The sequence below is a fragment of the Xyrauchen texanus genome, chromosome 15 (genome assembly GCF_025860055.1).
Source record: "Xyrauchen texanus isolate HMW12.3.18 chromosome 15, RBS_HiC_50CHRs, whole genome shotgun sequence".
Classification (NCBI taxonomy): Eukaryota; Metazoa; Chordata; class Actinopteri; order Cypriniformes; family Catostomidae; genus Xyrauchen; species Xyrauchen texanus.
In genome coordinates, this window is record NC_068290.1 from 9401427 (window position 1) to 9424483 (window position 23057).

The window sequence follows — 23057 nt, forward strand, 5'->3', positions numbered from 1 at the left end:
TCAGATCGGTTTTGTATGCAGAGTGAACAAAAGCACGCAGAGCATCAAGCGCGAGGAGGTGTAATTGAGCTTCAAATTATGTTTGCACCAAAGAGAGTGGAAATGTCAAGATTTACAGTAAAAAGAAGACATGGATTAAATTATTTGAGTTGTATGGTTGCCTTTATGCTGCCTTTATGTCCTTTTTGGGGTTTGAAGGCGTTGCACCCCATTGACTTACATTGTATGGATATAAACAATTAATATCTACATTAAAATATCTTTGTTTTTGTGAGACAGAAAAAAGTCATATGAGTTTGAGACAGCATTAGGTTGAGTAAATGATGTAAAGGCTGAGCCTGGTCAAGCTGAATAAGTAAAACAGAACTCAGTGGAAAAAAAAGCTCTTGAACATATCTTGTTAAAAAAAAAAAAAAAAAATTAGTAGGTATCATTTGTGCACGGATCTATCTATTAAATTACACAGTGACCTCTCCCTTTCACCAGTTTGTCTAGAACTTTTCTTGCAAGCTCGAGTGTGTGGAGTGAAGAATCCCAATTCTCAATGGACTGGTTTGTGAATCTGGACACAGACCCTTGGCTCAAATCGAGTGTGTGAAGGAATGCATGGTCGCTATATTAGCAGCTAGTGCCCAAGGATATCTGGCAAATAAGATTGTCCTCTTTCTCCTCCATCTTTATCTTATTGTGTTCCTGCTATACTAATTTCCTGCTATACTTATTGTTTTCCTGCTACACTAATTTCCTGCTATACTAATTTGCTGTTATAGCCCAGTGGATCACGTTTTCCCCACATTCTCTCCCTTCATCTCTCTCTCGCACTCTTTCAGCTCAGACTGTAAGAGATAATGCAGTTAACAGGAGATATGGAAGGGGTAGAGGAGACAGACCTCTGGGTGATGCTGAAGACCTATGTAGAGGAGGATTTTGTGAAGGGGGGTTTTCTGACCTGCTGCTTTTTAAGATGTGTCTTGTGCCATGAATTTATATTCCATACATACCACACAAAAACATTTACTTGGCTATCTAAATGAGGACATAGATAGATTTATATTTTTCTTACATAAACCTATTATAATTACTATAAATTAACCATAGCCCACACCATAACCACACATATAAATCATTCCAATTGAGGATGTCCCTGAATGTCCCTAAACTGATTTTTTACTGGTTTGCCATTTGTTGTATTAAATTGTGTCTAATTGCATCGTTCAATAAATGTCTGAAGTTTCTAAACCACTGACATGTTAAGAATGGATTGGCAGAGCTCGCAAGTTTAACTTTTAACTTAATATCTCATTACGTGTACTTTCAAGACATAATGACAATCTGTTTTGGGGTTTTTATTTATTTATTTTAATTTATTCAACAGGGAAGTAACTTCATAAGGCCCTGAGATATTCTTTGGAAGCAAAAACCTGTGGCCCCAATTTCTGGACACTTTAGTTTCACTTAAAAATTTGTATGCATGCATTAGATAATGATCAAAATATCAAACCAAGGGGAATTTATTTTAAAGAAATATAGTACAAGAACACCTCAAGTGCTATGCTTCACAAAACATTAGAAATAATAAACCTGAAGATATAATATGCATACTGTAATTATCCATATTTGTATTTATTTAAAAATGTATAAATAAATAATAAAATAATAATAATAATAATAAGATATTTTTATATATATAGAGGAGTGTGTGGAGTGAAGAATCCCAATTCTCAATGGACTGGCAATGTATACACACACACACACACACACACACACACACACACAGTGCATCCGGAGTATTCACAGCGCTTTACTTTTTCCACATTTTGTTAAGTTACAAAATACTTATGTACATGTGATTTCATCGTTTTTTATTTTTAATACATTTTCCAGATTTCAAACAAACTTCTTTCACATTGTCATTATGGATTATTGTTTGTAGAAATTTGAGGAAAAATAATTAATTTAATCCATTTTGGAATAAGGCTGTAACAACAAAATATGGAAAAAGTGAAGCGCTGTGAATACTTTCCGGATGCACTGTGTGTGTGTGTGTATATATATATATATATATATTTGGTAACAGTTTCTATGAAGCCCATATTAATGCACTGTAAAGGCATTATAATGAATTAGTAATGTCTCATAATATGTTATAACTTCTCATAAATAATTGTGACCACAATTATAATTCATTATAATGCTTACTTATTCATAGTTATACCTTAGAGTATAATGCATTATAACACAAGCAACATCCAATTTTTTCTGCAGTTATAATATATTAGGTATGCTTAAGTAAAGCAACAAAAGCAAAGTCTTCTTATAAACAGCCATAATATGTTTTTACGTAAATTAAGTAATTCTAGAAGTTATATGCATTACACATGCACAAAATAACACACATTCGATGTAAATGTTTTGATATTATGAAAAAGATTACAAGATTAAAACAAAACAGGAACTCTCTCTTGATAAAAAAAAATATGTATGTTGATCACACATATTGCCAATCTTCTAGGCTTTAAACACACAAGGGGATAGGACTACAGCAGCAGAAGACCCCTCCGTGTCCCACTACTGTCAGCTTAGAACAGGAAATTGAGGCTGCATTAGGCACAGGCTCACCAGAACTGGACAGTGAACGATTAGAAAAACCACCTCAAGGTTCGATGTGTTGTGCAACCTGAGATGCTATTTTGCTCACTACTACTTGTACAGAGGGGCTATCAGAGTTACTGTAGCCTTTCTGTCAGCCAGAAAACTAGTGAACCAGTCTGGCCATTCTCCTCTGACCTCTGTAATTAACAAGATTTTTTTCTGCCCCTCACTGGGTGTTTTTATTTTTCGCACCATTCTCTTTACACTCTAGAGACTGTTGTGCGTGACAATCAGATCAGCAGTTATAGAAATACTCAAACCAGCCCCTCTGGAACAATCACACCATAGTCTAAATCACTGAGATCAAATTTTCTCCCCATTCTGATGGTTAATGAGAACATAAACTGAAGCTCCTGACCCATATCTGCATGATTTTATACATTACACTGCTGCCACACGATTGGCTGATTAGATAATTTCATGAATATGTAGATGTACGTGTACCCAATAAAGTGGCCGGTGAGTGAGTAAATATATATAAACACACAGTAAATGTGTGTCATATATATGCCACTTTTTCACAAAAGTCTTTATTGGTCAGAAATTAAGTGAAATGACATGAACAGAGATGGCAAAGGCAGTGTTATTCCTACCAGATGTCTGATTTGGAGTCATAACCTTTGTGGCTAAGGGCTTCAGGGCTCATGTAGTATGGTGTACCAGTGAAGGTAGTGGCCAGGTCACATGACCCCATCAACAGGCAGGACACACCAAAGTCACCTTCAAAGACGAGTTGATAAAGTACCGTCAGTAACAGACTTTAAACCTATATTTCACTTTAAACAAATGTACAAAATTACATCGAAAAACTGAAAAACAAGAAATCCCTTTCACTTTGGCAGCCTAAAGCACAAATTGCATAGTGACATGAGTGAACACATCAGCGTTTAAATGAGTCTGCTGAATATCATGATTCTGAATACATAAAAACAATATTCAGGATCTTAAACCAAAACCAGGTAAAAAAAATGTATTAAAAAAAACACTGACTTTATGCTGTGACAATTGTTATGGTCGAAACTTTAAATCAAAGACAATTTGTTCTTGAAAGAACAAAAAATGAACTGTTTCTTCCATCTGTCTAAACTGTCTGCTGACCGCTGTATATTATTAATGATCCTGTTTCTTCGTAGATATGTGCCTTAACTGTCTTTAAAAGGCCCATTTTACAGAACGCCAAGTGTTTGAGCTTTCCGTTCCATTAAAAGTCCCTTTTGAAGCATTGCGGCAACATCAAATACACATCAAGCATCCCTTGGGCTGCCAAGGCAGGGCTTACCAATCTTAACAATGTTCTTCCTTAAAAATATATTTTTGGCCTTCAGATCTCTGTGAAGTATTCTCCTGTACAAAGAAAGCAAACAAGTCAACTGAGAGTGAAACAGTGGAGAGAAAAGACTTTGTTTTTGCGTTGTGGGCATATTTGCCTTGTAAAACTGAAGATTTGTATGTAATGGCGAGCTCTAAAACTGAATTAAAACAAATAATTTTCAGTGTAAAAATAGAAAATGGGTCAGTTCTGAATTATTCATGGAGAAGAAGTGGGGCTGTGTTCTCTTCTCACCTCTGATGTATGTAATGTACTCCCAACAGTAGCTGGCAAAGCCATTCACAGACCTGAGGCTCTGATAATGTTCTGCCTGTGTGTTTCAGCTCTTCCAATTTACAGTCCAAATCTTTGTCCTGAAAAACACAGAGAAATGAAAGAGATAGAGAGAGTCATAATTTACACACCCTCTTTTCATTTCAAACCTGTATGAATTATGTGGAACACAGAAGGTCATATTTCAGAGAAAATCTTTATATTGTGCATTCATGGGTGCTATGAGAGAAGCTCATTCAGTGGCTCTCGTCTTCATAAAAATAATGCAATTTTGTGAGCGCGAGCAGCTGTGAACAAGCTTCTCTCATCCACTCATGAATACACAGCGAGTGACTTTTCAGGTGGTTTCTCTCCAAAAGCCTACCATATGCTTTCAGAATACTTGGAATTTTCTGAACGAGTTACATGGAATAATGTTATGATAGATTTTATGATTTTTAAATTTTTGGATTAACTATTCCTTTAGAGAAAGATCCCATTCTCTTTTACATGAGCATTGGCACACTAGCTACACAGAGTAGACAACATCCAACAAACTTATTTAACATTTCTCTGAACTCTCTCACTTCATATTTGTGGAATGGTAAATTAAAAAAAATCAAGTGAGTCTGGGCTCCTATTTACACTTCAGTGTTTCCATGTTTTATGGGGACTTTCCATAGACATAATGGTTTTTATACTGTACAAACTTTATATTCTATCCCCTAAACCTAAACCTCACAGAAAACTTTCTGCATTTTTACATTCTCAAAAAACATAATTTAGTATGATTTATAAGCTGTTTTCCTCATGGGGACCGACAAAATGTCCCCACAAGGTCAAAAATTTCGGGTTTTACTATCCTTATGGGGACATTTGGTCCCCACAAAGTGATAAATGCACGCTCACACACACACACACACACACACACACACACACACACACACACACACACAGCTATTCACAGTGCAGGGAGCATGAAAAAGGTCAAGAGAGAAAAAGAATGTATCCACTACTAAAAGCCCAATAGTAATTCACATATTTGCAACTAATGATTAAATCAATTTGAGTGGACCTAAAAAGGAACAGCTTACCCAAAAATGAAAATGAATTTCAATTCATCATTTACACAAAAAAAAATGGTTCTCGGCAAAGGTTTTTGTACTGTATATTTGCAATATACATGGGATAGTAAGAATGATTGAAAATAGTGGCAACACTACAGCCCACATTCCGTTTGCAGAACAAGTGTGTGAGTTAACAAAACTGATTGGTTAATGGCACCAGAACCCTTAATAAGCAACTATCCTGAACTGTGATGTTAAAGGCAGTAGACATGGTCAAATTTAAGTTGCTTTCATGCTTTAAAGAGCATACACAAAGCATCTACTTTAATATAATGAAATACATGTTTTACAGTATGTTGCTTGCAAGAATAAAAAAAATTTAGCATGACTTGTAAGGTACATAACCAACAACATTTACAAACTTGTATAAGTGCAAGTGATACAACACTCCGCTTGTGATGCAAAGGATATTAGGAGCACACAAGTTGACATGGAAAGACAAAGTGCACAACTATTTTTTTTTATTTTTCTCCTCCCCTTTTCTCCCCAATTTGGAATGCCCAATTCGCTCTAATTCCTCGTGGTGGTGTAGAGACCATCAAGCCAAGCATCTTATCATGTGTCTCATTGAGTGCGTTACCGCGGAGACGTAGCAGGTGTGGAGGACCATGATATTCTCTGCGGCATCCACGCACAACTCACCACGTGCCCCACCGAGAGAGAGAACCACACATTATAGCGACCACGAGGAGGTTACCCCATGTGACTCCGGGCCAATTTGGTTGCTTAGGAGACCTGGCTGGAGTAATTAAGCACGCCCTGGATTCGAACTCCAGGGGTGGTAGTCAGCGTCACTTCTCACTGTGCTACCCAGGCCCCCCAAACACAACTATTTTTTAATTCACGTTGGAGGTATAACTATGTGTAGTTTAGAACATAGCAGTTAAGTCTCTTCAATTAATGTTAACCAAACCTTTTATGTGTTTCAGGACTTTAAACTGAACAGCACTACTGAAATTTTAAATGAATGATGATATTATATGAACATGCAGCATATTTAAGGATCCCTGTGTTTTATTCTCATACCACCCATAGTATAATCAATCACTTTAAATGAGACACCTAATGTGCAGCTACATTTGAACACAAAGCATCCCTCATTTCAATAGCAAAAGACATTCATCAATGTCTTGAGTGAGTTCCATTAAGACAGTCTTCAATCATTAATGCCAGGCATGCCAGCAAGGGGTCAGATCAGCACCCTGTGCAGACGTCTTGCAGGTTTCCTTGTTCATTTGAAGTGTCTTTGGATAAGCCTTCCACTGTTTGCTCAGTGTTCCCTCAATATAAGGAGGTCTTACTGCTCGTCCGAGCGAGAAAATATTCGCTTTATGAAAGTAATTGGAATGTTTGATGGCTGATTAGTCATCCCCTAATGTATTTATACATGGTTATGACCATCATTACTCAAAAAGCCTCCTTGAATGCTTTAAAAAGCTTTCACCAATGCTTTTGATGAGTGCAAAGGTTTAAGAGAGAAATTAATTTTTGAATAAGCATTGCAGCATTAACAGAAATAATGAAAAGCTCCCTGTAGGACAGTTGCATCTTCATAGAAATTAATGCTTTCATTTGTCAAAAAAAGGTGCGGAAGTAATTTTTTCCATTTAAAATATAGAGAAACTAAGGAGATCAAAAATACCTGGCTATATGCTGGCATTCCAATTTATTCAAATAGCAGTTTCTTAGCTGGTGCATGGCCGTTTTTGCTTATGAACACCTGGTTCTGGTTTATCTGCTATAGGAGAAAGGCTCCTCAGGTTGTTCCTTGCAGGCAGACCCCAGCTCCACAGGGGGGCCTGTGTGGGCCTGGCTCACCCAATCATGAACTTGGCCCACATTGAGAACTACACCTACACCCAACCCCTCCAACTGTTCGGCCCACCTTACATCTTACAGCTGGAGCCATGATTGCTGGCAGGGCCCACAGGCCTTAAAGGCTCCATATTGTAGCCTATTAGAGATGGGGGCAGGGTTAGGGCATTAGCTGCCTGCCAGGAACATGCTATGTATAATGGACAAGTTTTTCTGAGACAATCACTTGAGCTGCAAAGTGACTAAATTACATCATAACATACTGAATTCTGATTTGGTGATGGCAGCACAAGAACAATTAAAAAGGAAGAAAACTGAAAAATATAAATCCATGTCATGCTTTTAAGAGCCCTCCAAAGAACAGTCAGCTTTTAATATATTTGCAATTCATATGTTGCTTGTAAAAAATGCTATTTCGTTAGATAACACAAACATCAATGGTGTTAGATGCGCTTTGTTCCCAGAAAAGTGTATACGCCATCCACCAGCACACTAACCGGGCCATGCTAACCAGTCAAGCCTTGACTCCTTGAGCAAATGAAACAAAAAATAATCATTTGTGCACCTTTAAAGTTATGGAATGCATTTTTGAGGAATCATTCATCTCTTTTGAGCTCTCAGTCGACACTTTTAAACCTTGTGATGGGATGGTTTTTGGCGCAGCTGGTGGGTTGAGAACTGGCCAGCAGATGACTGACATCGACTGATCTGAGTCATATCGCTAGAGAGCAGAGCTCCATCCTTTATCAGCTCGGCTGTTACCGCACAACCCCTCAGGTGCAAAGTGCTCTGTGGCAATCAGATCACTTCTTTTATGTGTGTATGTGTGTGTGTGTGTGTGTGTGTGCGCGTTCATGAAGGGGGTAAAGTGTTGAAAAAATATAATGGCTTCCTATACCCTTAATGATTCCCACCTACACCTGCTTCTAATAGGAAGCCAGATCCAGCACAGGCAAAGAACCACCCCCTTTCTTCTTTTGTGTATGTGTGCTTTTTACCCTGGGTGGTGCTTAGTATGGAGACATGACATTTATCCAAGAATTGGGAGGTAATGAGATCTGCAGTGAGTCATGTACAGGAAATGTTTCATTAATTTATAACGGAATATTTGCCTTGTGACTATATCAAAGGCACCAGTTCTGCAAATAATTGCATGGTGGTATGCCATACAATTAGTAAACACACACAGTCAGCTACTTGCATCTATTATTATTTTGTATACTGTCTAGAATAGTCACAGACTTTCAAATTTAAAAGTCCTGCATATTTATTGGTTTTCTTTCTTTTATAATCTGGCAGCCCCTGAAATTATTGAAATCTTTGAATTGTAAAGTTATTTACATGACAATAAAGCAAATTCCTCCTAATCTCCTTAATTTCAATTAGTGTAGCACAAAAATGTCACTCCGTAAATCATCCAGTCTAGACATCAGCATTAATTAAGCACAATAAACACTACCATAATGTATGCTTACAATTATATTTTACTATTAAAATCATATAGGCCGATATGTTTTTTGGAATTTTAGTAGGATGAAATGTACTAAATTGTTATGACAATAATGTCATAATGCAAAACATTTTAAAGGAATAGTTTACCTAAAAATGTTAATCTTCCCACATAATCTTTTGGGGTAAAATATGACCCGGACATTTCTTTGACTTTCATGAGATTCGTCCAATAGTTCTTTGTCCTATATCACATTTTAAAAGCTCTACGGGTGCAAATTGAGGAAATATAAGGGTCTTTAACCATTTTACACAGAAACCTTAAGAAACAGAGGGAAGCAGTTAGACATGTTCACTACAGACAGAAGATCAGAGATCAATGAGTATCTGTTTGATTATAGCGAGTATCTGTGATGCAACTCAAACTCCGTGAAACGCCTTAACAAATGTGCACAAGATGAAAGGGAAAAAGAATGAGGTGGGATAGAAGCCTGAAGTAGAGGCATGCTTTTATTCTATTCATAAGCTTTTTTTCCTCTTGCTTTTTTCCAGTGGTGTAGATCAGAGCAAACCTTGACTCATTGAGAACGAGAGAGGCACAAGATCAATCGCAGGACCTATCCTTTATCCTGAGCATCTGGGAGAATGGGACTCAAAGCACATGCTCATAATACCGGAGATCCATCTTGTGCTCCGTAGAAATGAAGAGTCTCAACTCCACATGACATACAGCAAACCAAGGCATAAAGAAAACATTCAAAACAGCATTAACAGGTGTCTCAAGAGGAGTTTTTCAAAGTTATAGTTCATATAATCATATCAATGATCTTTCCTGAATGCTGAAAAAAAAAAAGACAAAAACAGTGCGATGTGGCGCAACGGTCAAACATGTCCATCTAGGGAAAAATAATTGAAAAGCAGCACAGGCAGACACAAACACATGTTTGGTGTGAACACCAACTAATGTGTCAAACTGGTCATTGAATTTACAGTCCAACTGGTCATTAATCACAAAATAATCCCTGACAAGGTGGAAAAGTTTGTTTTGTGGCAACTATCAGCTGACTGTAGTACACTGTTCCCCTTAATACATGGCTTCTTGCCAACTAAATAAATACAATTTTGATTTGGGTTTAAATTATTTTGCAATGTATATATAATTAATTTGTTATGCACTAGCATCTTTACTACTCAAGTCACTTTGAGAACTTGGCAGTGCAGTACTGAAGATATTGTTGACATTTTTCATATATTCATCCTTTGTAAGTCACTTTGTATAAAAACATCAGCTAAATTACTAAATGTAAAATTATGTGAGAAGAAAGAGATCGCAATGTGAACAAGCACAAATAGGGAGGAAAAGGGTTACCTGGGACAATGGTCAATTATACAGTTTTGTTGTCATTATAAATTATACACTCAACGAGCACTTTATTGGGAAAATGTGTACTGTTCACCTAATTATTCATGCAATTATCTAATCATCCATTCATGTGGCAGCAGTGCAATGCATAAAATCATGCAGGAGCTTCAGTTAAGGTTCAAATCAACCATCAGAATGGGGAAAAATGTGATCACAGTGATTCGACCGTGGCATGATTGTTGGTGTAAGATGGGCTGGTTTGAGAATATTTATAACTGCTGACCTCCTGGGATTTTCACACACAACAGTTTTTAGTTTATTCAGGATGATGCCAAAAACAAAAAACATCCATTAAGCGGCAGTTCTGCGAACAGAAACGCCTTGTTGATGAGAGAGGTCAAAGCAGATTGGCCAGACTGGTTTGAGCTGACAGAAAGGCTACAGTAACTCAGATAACCACTCTGTAGAATTGTAGTGAGCAGAATAGCATCTAAGAATGCACAACACATCGAATCTTGAGGCGGATAGGTACAACAGCAGAAGACCATGTCTGGCACTTTATTAGGACAAAAGTGACCAATCAGATTCAGTTGTCGAATCAGATTCAGATATTCCAGATAGCTGTGTAATAATGTTATTTAAATATACTTGATACAGTGCAAATCTGAGCAGTTTGTGACCTTGTTGAGAAAAATCTGAGAGGCAGGAGATATAAGCAAATGTCTTTGTTTGTACTCTTTTTATTGTCAATGCTGTCTAGAAGAAACAATTAGGATATTAAAGTAATTTTCCTTTCCTATGGGTAAAATCCATCAAATACACTGAGAATTAAGGCTGCCCCCTGATAGTCGACCAAACGTTATTTGATGAGAAGAGTCTTGGTCAACCAAGTTTTGATCGGTTGGTTGCAGGAAAAAAAAAAAACTCCACAGGAAACCGGTTGGATGCTAGGAGGTACTATGGGCTCATTTTCGTTAAGCAGGTTTAGGGTTAAGCCTGCACAATAAAGCAAGACACCTTGATTTCAAACTTTCAACTTAATTTTTTATTGATTTTAACAAAAAATTTTAAAAAATGAAACTGGAAAAAAATAAGTGCAATTAAAATGTGTGTTGTTCAACTTTTTGATTTTACAAAAGTTGTCAACATCACTCAGGCAAAGAACCTACTTCATCTCTGCATTCTCTACCAGTCGGATATTTTGTTGTCCAGGAAAATACATCATGTGTGTGAATAAATTTGTTTTGTTCCCTCTTCTACGATACATATATTTCAAAATATCCAATTACATCGGCAACCCCTGGGCTGAGGAATCGGTGAATATTCTTGCTTTAGTGATTTTTATACATTGAAAATTTTATTAATTTATTTAAAAAATGAAAAACTTAAACCAAATACATTTCTAAATTCAAATTGCACTCCAAACGAAATGAAAAAGCAAATAAAAAAAATTATGAAGTGATAAAATAATAATAATATATATAAGTAACCACCTTTCCTTTTACCGTCAGGCAAGTATCCGTCTAAACATGCAGGTGGAAAATTACTTGCACAAACGAAGACATAAAAACAATTATAAATGTAAAAATAATAATTATAATGATTTTATATTTTAATCAAAGATGTATAGGCAGCAGAGTTGCGTTCACAATGAACTGCTCAGTGGAAATAAAGTGAAATGAACTCAAAACACTTCCTGAGCTGAGATGTCTGAGGTAATTTGCAGCACTCATAGATGATATTGTTCTTGCAACAAACAAATAAATTCAGAAGACAGAAACAGAAAGAGTGGGAACCTTTAGATGTGCGTGTGTTCCACGAGACTGCATGCCTCCGAACAAACATACATGTGCATAGACGGCTTTTCTGTCATCTGCTCTTAATAATATAATAAAGTGTGTCTACGGGCAAATTATTTGTAATATTAATTTGATAATAGCCTAATATTAATAATTTAATAGATTAATGGGAAAAAAAGCTAAAACATCGTCTTGACATGGTCAAAGGCATCAGTTATTAGCAATCACTCTGACCATTGTTGATCATCATCTGTCAACACAAACCTAAATGTGCATTTCTCTCTATAAATTAACAAAATGTTCAGACAGTCTCCTCGCTGTTTTTCTGACACATTCAGGATCATTACAGCTTTTGCCGGTGTCACTGCGGCTCGCTTCGTGCATGCCTTGGTAAAAATTTATATTTTAAAGGCTCATTATTACAGTTTAATATTTCTCTGTAATGTAGAACAGTGTTGGCAATGTTACTTATAACATTCTTTCTCAACCCTGGAAGTCAAACATTTTCTGATGCCCCCGGAAAAAAAATAAAAAATAAAAAATAAATAAATAAATAAATAAATAAATATATATATATATATATATATAAAAAATAAATATATAAATATAATAAACGTGTGAATAGTCGACTAATGGCTTAATTTAAAGCCTACTAGTCGACTAGGAAAATCTTTGGTCGGGGGCAGCCCTACTGACAATATAATTGGGGAACAAAACAGCATTGCACAACAGCCTTTGTACTGCAGAAAAAGACTCGCAAAATTTAATAATCACTGACTGAGCTCTCAAAAGCACAGGGCAGAAATGACACGAGCCCAGTCTGACCTGAAGATATGTCTTAATAAGTAAAGATGAGAAGACTGACACTGAAGTTGCAGAGGAGAAGAGCGTGACCTTTAAGCATGGTCAGGATGCTCTCAGCATGGACAATGTAATAATGACTGGAAACTGCCGAAATGTAGAGGTTGGGAGCAACTACTTCAAGAATCACTGCTAGGAATTTAACTAGAGCAGATATCTAGTGAAATCTATTTAAAAGTGGGCATCATTATTATATGATGATTACATATATATATTGCCTTACTCATTCTGGAGGGCAAAGCACTTGAAGTGACCAGGGCATTACTGTTTCTTATGTGTAAATTTGCATACAAAGACTTGCGTCACAGTTTATTTTGTTCAATACAAGTTAAGCTCAATCAATTCTCAATCAATTTTCTTAAAAAAAAAAATAAAGTTACAGTGAGGCACTTACAGTGTAAGTGAATGGGGTACATTTTTGGAGGGTTGAAAGACAGAAATGTGAAGCTTATAATTTTATAGTGCGATTTTATCACACTAAAATTATGTTTACACGCATATGGTTTATTTCTTGTGGCCATCATTTTTAAATTGTATTTTAAGGTTTATGGATTGGCCCCATTCACTTCCACTGTGTGCCTCAGATTTTTGCTTTTTTTTTTTAAGAAAAGGAGGGGCAAGTCAACATTAATATTTGTTAATACATAATACATATTATGCCACAAATGCAGGTGATTGACCTCAACTTGAGTTGAACCCAGAATAATCCTTTTAAAACATACTAGCAAAATGTATCTAAGGTTTTTGTGGTAAATAAAACTTTTGCATTAAATATAGCAGCAAATATAGCAGTGGTGTTTGAGTGACACAACCCAGCATTAAGTGATCATAATAGGCAAAATTATTACCTTAAAGCAACTATCATCTGTGCAATTTGTTAACAATCTTCATTAATGGATTCCATCGTTCACTTTTATTTGGTACAACTCTACAAATAGCATTCCTTCCTAAAGTGCTCTTTGAGAAAGTAAAATGACATTTGGAATTAGTTCCAAATGGTATTTGGAATGTGACCACCAGAGGCTTAACATAGTTTATCAAGACAAAACTATTTCAGCTTTACTTGCCTCAGACCAATTATGACTATAAGTTAATACAACAGATAAGACCTGGTGTTCCTAGAAGATTACCTCACAATACTCTGTGATGATGCAGAAGGAGTCTCTCTCCAGGAAGCTGCTGTAGAACTTGAGGATGGCAGGATGGTTCAGCTGAGAGAGAAGCTGAGCTTCTTGAGTCGCCTGGACCGTCTCATTGGGTTTTAAACCTCCAACTGGAATCTCCTTCAGCACTTTCCTGGACATCAAAAAACAGCAACGAAAGAAGAGTCAAATAAAGGAAATATTTTGACTTCAATTGTTATGTCTTGGTCTCCTTAAAGGTCAAGTGTGTAATTTCTGCACCACTAGTGTCAAACGGAATTGCAAAAATAATGTTCTCAAACAGGTTTCCCAAGCAGTCCCCCCCATCCGTCACTTGTCAAACAGATATTCCCGCACCAAACTCATGCCATTGGTTGCGCTGGTAGGGATGCTCGACCAAAGAGAGAAAAGCTTTGAAAAATGGACAGAGCCAGAGTGTTTATACTTTTGAGGGGAATCAACCTGCATACAGATTACATATAATAATATTAGTTACTAAGCTAATAGAAAGGATAGGAGTGTTTCTACATAAAACATCACACACACACACACACACACACACACACACTCTACCTATAAGAACAGCTTTGACCCTTCAATGAAAAGAAAATACATCAAATATTACATATAACATATGCCAAACAGTATACAAAAGTCTTGTGGAGACCATTTGAGCAGTGATTTTAAGACCATTTGATTATGATTTTAATGAGTCTGCAAATGTTCTTCATAGTGGAATCTCATCAATTTTATATATATAATAAAAAAACAAAATTTAAAAAACAAAAAAACAAAATCACAAGCAAGTGGCTGTAATATGCTTTAATATATAACATAAAAGTTTCCCATATGAAAAAGATGAAATATGAAACATTGTGAAAACCTGATCGGTTTGTTTGGCTTTACATTAACGGTCTCATATTCCATCAGATTCTCCTTCTCATGTATGATAGAATAGCTGTTGTTTTCTGTCAACACTGACTGCTGGCTTTTGAAATCGTGCAACCTCTGATAAGCAAATTAACAACAACTCTTGCAGGCAAAAGAGGGGGTGGCAAAAATAATCTTCCTCAGGGCTCATATTACGCTGATCTTAAAAAGGTCATGACAAACTCTTTTTTTTATAATTTTATTTTCTTCCTCATCGTCCACTTATACGTTTTAGTTTTTTTGCACAAAAACAGTCATAATTTAGTAATATATGATAATTCTCCACCCTGTCTCTGGCCATCTGTCTGAAATGCTCTGTTTTGGTCAAGTGCTTCTTTAAACTTCAACGTAAACGCCCAGTATTATGATTGGCTTACATCGTGCAGCCCCTCGATTTTAGCCATATTTGAAATTCAATTAGAAGAGAATGAACAAGCTCCACAACACTATAAAACTACATTTCAGGGTTTACACATAACGTACATCCAACACATTGCATCCGAATATATTAAACTGTTTCCTTAAGAACAGCAGCACCATAAACTATAAAACAGTAATGACATTTGAAATATTAATTAATTCAACTGTTTACTTATGGTTTTACGATCGGGTCCAATAGTTTTTAACTGCCCTATCATTCAATAACAGTTCCTTTCAAAGCTTGAATCGTTTTATGACTGGTTCACAAGCAATTCATGCTGATATGAGCCAAAACAAATGCACATACATAGTCCAACAGTATCATCTTGCACTGAGGCGCACATCACCAGAAGTGCATCAAAATGGCCAAAGATGTCCATCTAGTGCATGTTTACATACACCAACTATTAAAAATAGTGCAGATGGGTGCAATAACGCATCCAGCAAGAGGCAGAGCAGCTGAAAGAACACAGAATGGAATCTCCTTTTTAGAGTTGTAACTTGACACAGCGTCCTATAAAAGTGGTGCAAGATACAGTACTTGACAATGGTCAAAGACATATTTTTAGTGCATGTTTATATATAAAAATAATTCAAAATAGTCCAGATGGGTCCCTTTTGGTATTCAGGAATAGTTAGGCCTGTTTGTCCTGCTCACTCTCTGTTTACAAACTGAGCACCAGTGAATGGGGCCACGGTTGTGATGATGTAAAGGAGGGGTTGATGTTGTTGTAGAGGCAGTCATTAATGAATGGGCCCACTAGTGACAAAGGGAATTCACGGAAGCAGAGAACAAGGCATTTTTGCAGCTTGGTTTCAATAAATGCATTTATTGCATTGGGAATTTAGTATTGAGCTCTACATTTTTACAGAACGTTTTTATAGTACAATGACCTGTTATCCGTAAACATATCAAGGAAAATTAGATTCCTCAAGTTACAGTAATGGTTAAATATTTAAATGTTTAATTTGTGTCTGTAGCATCAATGGTGCTGGATGGGTGCACACAGAAGTCTAGCATTTTTGGGTTAGGGGTCTTTTCCAATCATAACCTTAAGTATGAGCAACAGTAATAGTATTGCTTGCCTTAGGATACACAATGTATTAGATATGCAGATCTTCAGGGACACAGGCTCAGAAGAAGAATTGTATGATTTATAAATAGAAAACAAATATGAATGTTCAACACAGCACACAAAGTTCATCACCTACTATTGACTTTGTGTACGTGTTCTGTTCAAATATCCTTATTTCACAGAAAGCACTAGACTGACAGCTAAACCAAATAGAAAAATACAAATTGGAAGTTGTTGTCAGCCCAATGCTATCCCCAAATATTTGACTTTCAAGAGCCCCAAAATCAACCTGCTCATCTCATTACCTGCTCAGGCTTTAATTATCCACAGTATCTCTTCAATTTCCTGTTTGCCAGAGCCATGCTACCTCTGCTCAGATACACTTTTTATACAAGTGTCACATTCCTCAATTACCAGCTGTAGTGTGGACCTAAAAAATGTAATTTAGAGGAGGACAGCTTGTTTTTTCAGATTTTTTTTTTTAAACTTTGAGAAGGGATGGTGAAGCCAGGGCAACATTCTAAATTCAGTGTCATTAGCTTGCAAATAGAGCGCAACAGTGACTGCCCACTTTTTCAGTGGTCTTGCTTCTGGAGGTATTTTTCCCATTCATTTTCTCTATAGGGATTTCATCAAATTTTTTAATAAAGACTTCTAAGCCATGAACCAAATCAATCAACTTCAAGATGAATCACAATAATTCGATTTGAAGCAATAAAGTATGAGAAAATTTGGGAAAAACAAAAAGGTACAAGACAGTGTACTTTACGCTTTTACAAGAGAACTAAAATCCCATTAAGCATTTCAAATTAAGTAAACCATTAAAAACTATAGTACCATTAAAAACTATTGATTTTATATATCTTGATTAAAAGTACAAAAGCAATATATTTTATATAAATAAGCAAATTTTGGGAAACTGGTACCTGCAAAAGAAATTTGGATGCAGGTGCAAAACTAAACAAATATATACTGTATATAACACACACTAAGTTACTACTACTCTTTTAACACAGTTTTGTTTCCATGGTAACAGCAACTTCTCTGATTGGTAGGTTATATATTTCTTCACTGGCAAATTGACTATTAAACATGGTTAAAAAATAAATAAAGTTGAAATCAAACTTGTGTCTTCTACGGAAACACACCAGTGCAATCATCCAATAATATCTGAGCTCATGGTATAGGTCTGTGTTAAAATTTGTAATCATTATTGCTAAAAATCAATTTCTATGGAGAATATGAAAGGGATTTTTACTTCCAGAACCCAACTGTTGCATTTTATTGTGAAGGGTAATTGTAATTAATCTGCTTTTAGCTTTAAAATGAAGTGAGGAAGAAAAGAATGCTGCCTTGACCTATGTAATTTTCTGAAACAAGGAGGAAGTAGAGATGCATTCCGATGAAAGATACTCAAAACCAGTCTAATTTAAAATCAGAGAAAATCCATCTGATTAAAAACAATAAGCATAAATTATCATGCCATTATAAAATTCCCAAAACTGATGGCTTTGAATAATGCAGCACTTGTGATCATAAGCAATTTTTGTTAAGCAAGAATCTAATCATTTTTCTTTCAGCCGGCTGTAACATCTTTGCCATGTCTGTTGCTCAAAATATATGCACTTTATAATCTAAGTTTAAGGGAAAAATAAGAAATGCTTAGAGTGGCTAGTTTAATCCCTTCAGCAAGAAGAAAAATACATATGAGCATTTAACAGAAGGCAGGGATTTAAAACCACATTTTAGTGACCCTATTTCCAGACCTTAAGGGAATTAATCAAATACAACCTACAGAGATGAACGAACTGCCATTGCCTGCTCTTTTTAATTGGCCCTCAGGTCATTATAAAGGGATTCTCATTCACCTCTCCATTCTGTTGCCTTTTCTACTTGAAAATTATTATGGCAAAGGGAACAAGGAAAGTGCACTTCAGGAGCTCAAAGCTGGCCCTGGATTGCTCTCATTTTTCATGTTTTCAAGGGAGCCGAGACAGATATAATCGGTAATGTGTTTTTTAAGATGTAAAAGACCAACCCTAAGCTCTTATAAAACAGGTGGAACAAACATTTTGTACACATAATGCCTCCAAAAGTCCATGGGGAAATTTGTTGTCTTTATCTTAATATAAGAAGTCTTGTCTCTCCACAGGCAAGTACAACTAATGCCCAAATCAAAGCTAAATATTCAGTCATAGTTGCTGGATATTTCCAGGTCTTCATTGTTGTGTGTAACTCGTAGCACCCCTTTTAAACAAATTACTAAATTAAGATGTTGTGGGTGGTTGCCCAGGTGTTGCTACTGTATGCAGTTGTTAAGGTGTTCAAAGTGGTTGTAAGCTTGTTGCTATGCGGTTGCTAAGGTGTTCTGGGAGGTTACTTACTACTACTTATATACATAACAGATTGCTTGTCAGTTCATAACAAATATTTGTATATTTAATACAAAAAACACTAGAACATGACATTTTGTAGCTAACATTACCAGGACTCACTTAAAAGGAGCTGTTCACATGTTGGACATGCTAGAGCCGAGAAAAGATAACCATTTGAGACATGACAGGCTGGCCTAACTCTTTCTAGTTTCCAAATCTAATTTCATCTTGGCCACTTCCTCTCCCTTGTATGTCTCATTAGAGCTAATATACCTTTATAATGCATTATGTCACAGGAGCATAATGAACATTTGAGCCGATGCTGTGGAAAGCAGTAGACATGCCAGATTACGGTTTCACAGTAGACGCTTTTAAGGGATCAAAACATGGTACATGCAGAGACAATATTATCATCCATACAGGCGGTTATACACCACAGAGCATGGTTTATAAGACAATGTGCTTGTGTTTACCCAATTTATATCAAGTAAAGTTTCTTGGAAATGATTGGATAGACTATGCGCATAAATTATTTTCAATTTAAACTCGTAAAGAAAGCATAATAAAATATAATCTACAGTATGAATGAGAAAATTTCAGTAGATCTTCTAGCAGAAGGATGGCACCATTTGAGGTAGCACGAAGTACCACAGTAATTAAGTAATATTTTAATGAAGATTTGTGCCTTTAATATCTTTATTTTGTAGTAACCTTCATTCAAAAGTTCATTCAAGCAATAAGGCACTTAAGGCTGTGCAATATTGTGAATATAGTCACAGCAGAATGGATTGTAGGCATTTCGGTGTGCGTTGTGCAAAACAATGCCCTGTATTCACAATATAGCACAACCTCTCATACCTTACTGCTGAAATGTGTTGTAAGCAGCTTTATCTGTTCTGGAACTTCCACAAGACTAAGCCGTTGAATTAGACATGCTCCATCTTTCCAAAACTATTTAGCAAAGACAGGCCATTTCTATTCAAATGTGTAGTAGAAATTGGAATGCCCAACGGTCAATGTATTTAAAAAAAATCCCACCATACAGGTAAAAGAGTGTTATAGATACAGACGTCACCTGTCAATCAACTCGAGAATGCGCATTCGCATTAGCAATACAAGCGTTAAAAATGTAGTGTTTTACCGTAATCTGAGGTAAAGCAGAACAACTTATTATACCAGCGCTGTCAGTCAGATTTTACTGCTAATTTTAAATAAATTATTTGGTCATAATCCCGAACAACCCATTTTGAAGATTTCAGTGTTTCCCCATTAGAGTAGATAGGAGCTGCACTTGTGTGTCACTTGTTTGAATTTAAAAAAAAAGCATCACAGCCTGCCCGGGAGTGTTCCAAATATGGCGCCGCATGGACTGACTTGCTAAAAAGATTTTGACACCGGCCACCATCAATGCAGAGCATCTTCTCACGGTTGTAAAACAACAGTCACAACAGCAAAAAGCGCCCTCAGCTGACAGCTGTTATAAATCTGAATATGACATTAAAGGAATAAAATTATCTCATCATTTACTCACTCTTATGCCATCTCGGATGTGTATGCAGGGCTCAACACTAAGAATTTTTTCTACTGGCCTGATTGGGCCAGTGCTTCAGATTTTTACTGGCCCCAACACAAAAAAGACAATTAGCTGTTATTACCATGATGGCTTTAAAAAATATGTCTGAACATAAATATTTTTTACATCTTATGTTTTTAATGTGTGGTTCTCGCTCCCAGTGGGGCGTGTGGCGAGTTGTGTGTGTATGCCGTGGAGAATAGCGTGGGCCTCCACACGTGCAACATCTCCTCAGAAACACGCTCAACAAGCCACTTGATAAGATGTGTGGATTGATGGTCTCAGATGTGGAGGCAACTGCGATTCGTCCTCCACCACCCAGATTGAGGCATTCCAAATTGTGGAGAAAAAATAAAAATAAAAATACAATGTCCCTCAAAATGTAATCACATTTATAATTTGCAATATATGATTTATGCCTCATGTAAATCCCATATATGCGATTTACATATATAAATTCATAAATACATCATATTAGCCATTTACACATGTTTTTTTAAGCCAAGAGTTCTGTGGAGGAGATGATGGGTTTTCGGTCACCCGTTTAGTCATGCTGTCATGCAACTTTTGCCCTTGTGTAGTGTTTTCATAAGAAGGATCAAAGATTATTAGAGTTAAAGATTCGATTATTGGCACACACTGGCATCGTCACATGCCCAGGAGCATAGCTGGGAGGGTTCAGAGATGGACGAGATGGTGTGCTGCCAGACCCGTTCCTCGGACCCCCAGATACATTGATGAGTCACCGGGGGTGAACCGCTCACATCGCTGGGCCGCCTTCCCCTCACGTGATACAAATCGCTAACAGCACCTTTAAGTACGATACATGGAATTTCACTGAACAAAATGTTTTTGCTACTGTCCAAATTTTTCTTGTCCTTTTACTCTAAAAGATCAACTAATCTACTATTCGACTCTCTGTTAGATTCCTATCAGATCAAGAAAAATAGATGCTCCACTCATGTCAAAGTGCATTGCGAGCAATGTGATAAAATATTGCAGCCCTTCCAAGGCCATTTATTCGAGGCTTCAGTCTAAAAATGTATGTCAAGGACAGATATGGTTCATGTGGAATACCCTGAAATAATAAAACACACACACACACACACACACACACACACACACACACACACACCTGTTATTACCTCATTTTATAATATGAAAACCAAAAACAGAGGTGGGTTAAACTTCCAAAAGAGTGCCTATTCTACACAATAAGTAACATAAATATGTTGTTGAATAAAAAACAGTGTCAAAAAGTCAGGGACCACTTGTGAAAATGCTCCTATTTTACATATTACATATTTAATAAAAACGTCTCCCTTTTAAAAGCAAAAAATGTTCGCCTGTTTAAGAAGTCTGAATCCTAATGTAAAGAAAGCACTACTCGTCCTCTTCAGACATGAAATGGTTTATCAATTTATAAAATGACATCAATCACTGAAATTTCCTGAGGTGAATAATTGAGCACACATTCATGTCCCATTTCTTAAGTCGCTCTCTGAAGGCACACAGACAATTTAAGCCCTATTTTAACAATAACAGGAGCTGAGCAAATAACCAACCACAACCCCTTGCAATTTTAACCTGCGTGGCTCCATTTTCCATATAAATCCAGAGATCAGAGGAAGCAGGTTTGAATATACAATAAATGATATGGCTCTATCGACTGAATCTGACTGCACATTTTCTTAGTCTACTATACATATAAACAACACTTTGAACCAAATTAGACTGTCATCCTATATCTGCGATGAGGTTTTTCAGAAAATAATTTGGGTGCATCATCATCCTCATCATATACATAATAAGACCGATTTCAGATAATGCTGCTTGGATACGATATCAATGCATAATGTTCAGGTATGTTTAACCTTTCCAGTAACCTATATAGAGTATGTACTGTATGTAGATATTACACTATCAACAATCATATTTGGGTATCTGTCACTTTAGATGTCAAAAAATATGTTGTATTTTGAAGTGTCATTAGGTCGGTTAATCGTAAAAGGCACTGTCACAATTACCATATAATTTAATCAATAAATGGAAACAGAATTTCCACGATGCATATACCAGGTCAGTGAGTGAACAAGTTTAAAGGTCTAGAATCAAACAGATGTAGCAACATAGAACATTAAAGTCCCAAATCTGTCATGCAGTGGTGTATAAAGAATGTCCAGAAAGGGAGAGAGACTGAGAGAGACAGAGCATAAAGTGGAAAGGGACCTGCTACACGAGAGCCTGGGTGCCTGAAGACAAATTGGAGATTTCTGGAGGACCTGAAGTCTAGTGCGGGGTTGCATAACTGAGAGCTGGATCATGGGGTGAGGAGAAATAAGCACTGCTGCTAGGCGTTGCCAGGGAATATCGTCTGACAGGCAAATCCATGGAGAGCAAGACAAAAGTGGGCTAGCAGGGCTGGAGAGAGAAACACTCCCATTCTTAAGTGAGATTAGTTGCTTCTGGCCTCTTAGAGGGAAAATATACAAATGAAATTCAGAATGCTCTAGATTGGCCACACGTCAGTTTTGTTTTAAATGAATAGTTCACTTTAAAAATTTAAATGAAGTGGTGGTGGCGAAGTGGGCTAAAGCACATAACTGTTAATCAGAAGGTCACTGGTTCGATCCCCACAGCCACCACCATTGTGTCCTTGAGCAAGGCAGTTAACTCCAGGTTGCTCCGGGGGGATTGTCTCTGTAAGAAGTGCACTATAAGTCGTTTTGGATAAAAGCGTCTGCCAAATGCATAAATGTAAAATGCTGTAATTATTTAAATCACCCCCATATCGCTTCAAACCTGCATGACCTGCTTTTTTCTGTTGACTACAAAAGGAGATATTTTTAGGAATTGTCATGTTGGTCTTTCCCTATACACCAGTCCATGAAAG

The 23057-nt window shown here is 36.6% G+C and overlaps 1 protein-coding gene across 2 annotated transcripts in view; it reads right to left on the minus strand.

The window, feature by feature from the left end:
• The window catches only part of nek11 (NIMA-related kinase 11), an 80235-nt gene that overhangs the window by 52389 nt on the left and 4789 nt on the right, over positions 1-23057 (minus strand). For both annotated transcript variants that reach the window (XM_052144277.1, XM_052144276.1), the window contains exons 3-6: positions 13779-13944; positions 4217-4335; positions 3932-3996; positions 3246-3372 (exon numbers count right to left, since the gene is read on the minus strand). In XM_052144277.1, coding sequence (XP_052000237.1) covers positions 3246-3372; positions 3932-3996; positions 4217-4335; positions 13779-13944 — 477 coding nt within the window. The remainder of the gene's footprint in view (positions 1-3245; positions 3373-3931; positions 3997-4216; positions 4336-13778; positions 13945-23057) is intronic.